Consider the following 7,523-nt stretch of genomic DNA (forward strand, 5'->3'; position numbering starts at 1 on the left):
TGGATAGTGACAAAAAAAAAAAGAAATGGGAATGGTGAAAAATGAAGTTTTGTCTGAATTAAAAACTGTAAGATTTTCACTTCCGAACACTATCTTAGCTTGCAATTAAAAAGATCTAGTTTGATACCGTGAAATTTTTTGACAATCTCCTCTAAACATCATCAAACAATCCGGTAATTATTTAGTGCTACTTTTTCTCATATTTCATCTGTCCTAATTTCGGCTTCATAACATATTCTATATCTGAAAGAAACAATCGGTCCGTTAATCTCTGTTTTTTTTTTTTTCGAATAATTTATTGAATTTATGAGTGGTGATTTTGCTTTGTTCGATCTTAATTGGATTTCATAAATTTTATGGCAAAGGATAAATAATGTTTTGAAAGTAAAAATGAAAAATGCAATTATGTTGCAGTAGAATTGCTATGAGTATTGTTTTCACATTAGCGATGATAAATTCTCCCATCACAAAGAGATGAAACATCACAAACTTTGAGCAGATCATTCCCATTTTTGAAAAAAAAGTAAAGATGACATGAAACACAACAATGACATTTGCCATTTTTCATTTCCATATAATTTTTTACCATTAGTGGGTTTTGAAATAGATACTTCCATTCCCAAAATGATCAAATGATTCGATTTTGTCAATGGTCATCATTTTATCATCTTGAAACGGTTGATATTTCGATTAAAATTTGTGATGTTTTCATAAAATTCTAGCACAATGATAATGGAGGAGTAAGGATATGCGCTTTCCAGGTATTTTCATTAAAATTTTATTTACTCCAAAACATCATTTTCTCTCTTTGCATAGGCTTCACAATGGCCCTTACTCATCAGAATTCAAAACAAAATGGTGTCATATCATCATGAATTGTATAACCAGAAATGAGAAACAGAATTAGAAAATTAAATAATCAAAATATTGAAAACTAAGTGAAATAAAATTTCGAATTAATAAATCAAATAAAATAGAAAAGTAAAATAAAAAAATAAAATTAAATTTCAGATTAATAAATCCGAAAAAAAACAAATAATTCATAATCCGTTACATTAAATTTTTTCAATAACCCATAATCCATTACAAAAAATTTTGTTTTCATATTTCAGAATTTCGAATATCTTATCAGCCTTGTCATTCATATCGAATATAATCAACTAATACCATTTGTGACTGATTGCTCTTTAAAGAGAAATTCAAACAAGGCAGTGTGGAATTGATCTATGAAATTACCTCGAATATTGGAGATTTTTCGGTTCAAATGATCAGACTAGCAGGGGTATATTTAAAATTTGAAAAGAACAAATCTAAATTAGCGTTTTAAATAATCATTTCAATTTCAATTTCCTTCATGTCAATGAATATGGTAAAAATTGATACTAAACAAATAAAGGTATATGAAATAAATTAATAAACGTAAAATTGAACTTAAATAAAAGTTTAATATAAATTGCAAGAAACAAATCTTTTTTTTGATATTTTTCCAAATAAAATTAGCATATAAAAGTTGCGTTGATTTCTTAGATCAAGATTAAACTACCATAAAACATTAAGCAAAACATGCTGGTCTTAGTTTAAATTTAAAAGTGAAAAACCGATCAGAAATTAAATTGGTAATTTACCGTAAAAACTAACTGTTTACTTAGTTATGCAATAGTTTCAAAACTAAAATTTAAATTGATTTTCGAACAATAATTTAGTTTTAGTTCAATTCTCACTAACTTCTCAGAATTTTGCACTAAACTATTTCAATCATTCGATGTAATAGCTAAGGTTTTTTTCTTTATTACATTTCTTGCATTTATAAAAGAGTGATAAATAATGGGAACAACAAAGAAAAGGAATCACTTACAGCTAATAATACACAGATTGAATTATTTAAGAATTCATATTAGTAATTTGAATGATATTATTTGCCAGAGCAAAACTTTCATCGAGCGCACTTCGTTTCCATACTATAGCATTTCTCATCATCACTACCACTGTCTGTAATCATTATTCTCAATTATCATCTGGTTTTTTCAAAGCACCCTAGTAGAAGTTGATAATGAATAAGTTCTATCATACCTTACTGAACGGATCAATGATCAAGTTTTGACTTCCGTGACCAGGATGAAACATTACATACTTCTGTAATATGTGCAAAAAAGGTACTTTTTATACCACATTTAATTAATAGCTTTTCATGATAACATCTCATCATTGGTATAGATGATATAAGATTTAATTAATCTCATCATTGGTATAGATGATATAGGAAAATAGCAAATGGAAAATTGTTACTAAAGGATAAATTGGAATAATATTTGATATTTGCTTCCTGAATTTTGAGGTTATATTTGAAATTAATTTAGACGATGATAAATTTTAATGTACTATCATTTTTAGGTGACATTTCGTCGCATATATTTCAATGCGCTATCTGCTATATGAAATAACATTAGTCAATTATGATATTTCAATAATTTTATTTGATTTTAATATGCAAACGAACGTTTGGTCGAATTGGATGTGGTTTGTAGAGGAAACCATGACCATGATAGCTCTTGAAATAGGTTATTCTATCATTTGCATATTCTACCGGCATACTTAATCGTTTCCAAATCTCTTCGCTTATTAAATTTTTCTAAATACACAAGTTTTTCTTTGCATAATAAATTATGCAATTTTTCTTTGCATAATAAATTATGCAATTCATCAAGAATCATACAAACAAAGAAGGATCACTACTTTCTTTTTTCATTTAATTATCTCTTTGAAAAGAATTAAACACAACAATCACAAAATATTTTCCATCAGAATTCAGCTTATCAAGCATTTTTATAGTATTGTTTCCTCATGAGTTAACACAAATTATCAATTATCATTCCTTATCATTTATCCTTTCAATTCAATTAAAACTAATCAAACATGCAAAGTTATAATTTTTGGCCTATATTGAATAATAGATTTTAACAAATAATTAACCTTCCAAATAGTTGAAACAACATTTGCAAGCCCTCGAGCAGTTCCGATACCTAATACTGCAACATTTTCTACTTCCCGAACGGCTGGATTATTATACGGCATCTCATCCTACAGGAATATTATAATAGAATGATCAAGAGATCAAAGAAAAAAAAGAAATCATCAAAGTCTTCAGAGTTATTAATGAAAATCGATAAACATTTATATTTTAATACATTGTATCTTCATTAAATGCATTCAATAAGGTCATCTTTTCTTATCATATCTTATCACAATTGATATTTTGAAAACTAACATCTAGAAAACTAAGCCATGATGGATATTTGCTGGTAGCATATATTTCACAACGAAAAAAGCTCAAGAAACATTTCCAAATGAGTAGATAATATTTCGTAGTGCTAGCCATTCCATAGATAAATTCAAACATTGTTGGTTGAATAATTCGAGCAACACGATAATGTTCATCGCGAGGTAAACCCAAATAGAAATCCTTATCTGTAATTAAATCATACTAATTAATTTTCAACAGTGATATCAAACTCATTAATTATATCGAAAGACAACAGAGAATTATGATATTATAAATATTAAAAATTAAAACTTTACTTTGAATATTGATTATTTGTTGCAAAGTTGCATAAATTATTTGAAGTAATTTCGATTCTAAATTATGCTCTTATTAGTTGTTATTTTTTTTTTTCTTCTCCCTAATAACTCATGATCATCTTCGTTAATTTTGTTACCTCATGATATGATATAATTTTTTTTTGTTATCTCATGATATGATAAATGTGTGATTATCATTCAATTATTTTAGCAACAAAATGATCAACAAAGTAAGTTTGTGATTAATATTCAATTCCTTTCAATTATAATAATCTCACTTTAAAAAAAAGAAAAAAAAACTTTTGTTTTTCTTAATGCACATAGAAACATATGAAATATTGATTTGTTTGATATAATTTTTGTAAAAGAAAATTTCATTATAATTTGCTAATAAAAACAAATGATAGCAAAATTTGTGCTATCACTAAAATATTTAATAATTAATTTTTGAAATAGCGAAAAAAAAACAAAAAAAAAAACAAAAAACAAGCAAACCATCCATATATTTCTGAATTTCATCACGATAAAATTGCGCAATGCCACGTTTTAATGGATCACAATGTCGTACAATTTGATCTAATAGCCAACCAAATGTTAATGCATGATAACCTCTTGCTGTACCAGCAGGCCATTTCGGTTTTGTCTAATAAAATTTCTTTTTATTTTTTTATTTTTTATTTTCTTTCAAAAAAAGGATTATTCATTATATTTTAATTTAAATTTAAATTATTCATTTATTTATTATATCTTTTTAATTATATCTAAAAAAATTATTTATAATACTTAAATTTATCCATTATATTTTAATTTAAATTTCATTTATTTAATAAAATAAAAAAATCAAATTTTAAAGGACTTTCTTTTTTTCTGTATTAAAGGAAGATCATGACTTTTCTTTCTTTTCTTTTTTTTTTTCAAAATCATAAATTATGATTGATTTCTATCTTTATTAAAAAAATTTGTATAAATTCTAATTTTTATCTTTTTTTTTTAGATTTTCTACGTTTTCTAAAAAAAAAATTTTGTACAAATTCTAGTTTTCTTTTTATACTGCAAAAAAGAAAAAATAAAAAATAATGAAAATAAAAAGATAAAAAAAAAAAAAACCTTTTCAATAATATGGGCTATATAATGATGATCATGAGATTGTTCGATTGTTAATTCATCATCAAATACTATTAAACCAGCCTATGAATTGATAACAGTTTTTTTCTTTGTCAAATTATTAAAAAAAAAATTAAGAAAATTTATGAAAATTTTTAGCATAAAAGAATTTACTTTATGTTCAAGAATCCATTGAACGGTAATATTTTCCTTATTTTGAGCACCAAATTCTGGCCAATATTTAACAATCTAAAATAATTAAACTTAATCAATTAATGAAAAACAGAAATTAGTGAAATAAATTTCCAACTAACTTTATCTTCATATTGTAGTTGTCCACGGCTAACAAGAATTGCAATAATTAAAGCACCAACAGCTTTTGTTGACGAAAATGCTACTGTCATCGTATCACGATCCCATTCACGATATGCAGCTCTATTATTATGCTAATCATAATTTTTAAAAAAACAAAAAAAAAATTAATTAATAAAAAAATACAGGTAATAAAAAGGTAAATGCAGGATGAAAGTAAATAAAAATACAGCTTGATGATACAGTAAAAAAAAAAAAAATTGATGCCAGAAAATGAGTGTAATGATTAAAAATAACTTAACAATTGAATTTCCTTTTAATGAAAAAAGATTAATTTCAAAAAAATAAAACTTGGAAAAAAATTTTTAAAATTCGATCATTTTGAAAGCATTTTTCACTCATCATCATTCATCCATAAGCTAAATTACCGCATTCTTTTTTTTTTTTTGCCATTAATCCATCATTAACATTTATAAATGACAAAAATTTTGTTGTAAAATTTTGTGAATTAATTAAAATGAAATTTTGTAAATTAATTAAATTAAAATTTTACAAATTAATTAAGATTTAAAAAATAGAATAAAAAAAAAATGATTGAAAGAATGAAAGAAATGTAAAATACCTTTCAGCATAACCACCCCAAAGATCAACAATAAGTTGATCATTTTTATATGCAGCAAATGCTAATCCTTCTTTTTCTCTTGATAAAATTTCACTACAAATGTAATAATTTTTATTATTTATTAATAAAATTATTATTTATCATTTCTAGTCAAATTAATTACGCATTAATTAACAAAAAGTAATTACATTAATTATTATATTATCTTTAATATTAACATAAATTATATCAAATTTGTTGAAAAAAAAATTTTTGAAATAATTTTTTATTTTCTATTTTCCTTTTTTTTTTACCTATTATTTTTGATTAAATACAATGCATATTTGTCATCCAATGAATGCATATGTATGAAAAATGAAATTCATTTTTTCTAAAAATATTTGGGAAATTTTTTCATTTACATATTTATTTGTTTTTCAGTGTTTAAAATTTTTGAATTATTTAAATTATTGAAAAAATATTTTTAAAAAATATTTCAAAAATAAAAAAAAACTCACTCAAAAGTTTCTCGAATTGGTTGAAAAATTTGTTGTACCATTCCATTTGATTTATAATCATTTCTTGTTGTCTTGAAAAATCCAATAATTAAACCTATCACCACTGCTAAAACTGCTCCACGAACACCCATCAAAATTGAAAATAAACTTTTGTTTGATTAAAATTGAAATATATCATATATTCTTTTTTTTTTTTTAGTTAAAACAAAAGAAACGATCAATTCAAAAATATATTCGCTTATTGATATTAAATAATTAATTATCCATTATGATTTTGCCATGAATATACACGTTGTTGTGAAATTATCTGTGAAGAATTCATAATGAATAATTAATTAATTATCACATGTCGTACAAGAGAACTTTGCATATCCTAATGAGATTGTGAGCTGTGCTAATAGATGATATATACCAACGATAGGATCTCCCGTAGCAGATAGATCTCAACTGATGGATCAAACAAAAATATGTCCACAGATAGGATGGGTTCATTTACCATATAATATATTAATTAATCCATGTAAAAGAAAGATACTTTGATAAAACCTATGAGGAGTTTGTTGTTGTCACCATCCTGGCTTACTAGATCCTAGCAAATAAATTTTAGGATTAAAGGATTAGGATATTTCTATGCACATACATATCTCATCTAAACAAATTCATTAAATAAATTGAAAGGATATAGCTACATTTGAAACATTTTCAACAACCATTCATGCAGTTCCTCATTAAATCTTCGTTCATAAAGCTTATCCATGATTGATAATATTAATCGATAAATGATAATAATGCGAATTGATAATATTAATCGATAAATGATAATAATGCGAATTGATAATATTAATCCATAAATTACAATAATGCAAACTGATAATGTTAATCGACAAATGATAATAATGGAAATTGATAATATCAATCGATAAATGATAATAATTCAAATTGATAATATTAATGGATAAATGATAATAATATAAATTGATAATATCAATCGACAAATGATAATAATACAAATACAAAAAGAAACGAAAAAAGGAAGAAAAAAGGAAGATATTTGCTATATTCAAAGATCAAAATGATATATATATATATATATATATATACATATTATTATAATAAGAATGGTCGGATGAAAAAAAATAAGTTAGACTATTAATGTAATTAACATGAATTAATTATCGAATAATATGAATAATTGATATTTTTATTATTATTACTAATCATTTATGAAATATTTGCATAAAAAAAAACAAACAAACAAGAAAAGCAATTATGAAAATAAAATAAGTTGAAAAATTTAAAAATTTGTCAAACATTCAATAGATCGATCATAAATTAAAGTAATACTTTGTACTTTTNTATATATATATAATAATAATAATAATAATTAATTANNNANNNATATATATATATAT

General features: G+C 23.8%; 1 protein-coding gene across 2 annotated transcripts; it reads right to left on the minus strand.

Moving 5' to 3' along the window:
• Positions 1 to 1,777: 1,777 nt before the first annotated feature.
• On the minus strand, positions 1,778 to 6,250 carry LOAG_10981 (the record flags this gene model as incomplete). Of its 2 annotated transcripts, XM_003146504.1 has the most annotated exons (11): positions 1,882 to 1,989; positions 2,071 to 2,133; positions 2,498 to 2,629; positions 2,971 to 3,078; positions 3,266 to 3,465; positions 4,072 to 4,219; positions 4,684 to 4,764; positions 4,855 to 4,929; positions 4,995 to 5,115; positions 5,615 to 5,707; positions 6,112 to 6,242. In XM_003146504.1, the coding sequence occupies 11 exons, from the start codon at positions 6,240 to 6,242 to the stop codon at positions 1,882 to 1,884; spliced, it is 1,260 nt and encodes a 419-aa protein (XP_003146552.1). The 2 variants fall into 2 exon arrangements, with proteins under 2 accessions (XP_020304728.1, XP_003146552.1); XM_020448266.1 differs by lacking the exon at positions 4,684 to 4,764 and having other exon boundaries at positions 1,778 to 1,989; positions 6,112 to 6,250.
• Between the last annotated feature and the right edge of the window lie 1,273 nt (positions 6,251 to 7,523).

Source organism: Loa loa, assembly GCF_000183805.2.
Source record: "Loa loa unplaced genomic scaffold supercont3.556, whole genome shotgun sequence".
Taxonomy (NCBI): domain Eukaryota; kingdom Metazoa; phylum Nematoda; class Chromadorea; order Rhabditida; family Onchocercidae; genus Loa; species Loa loa.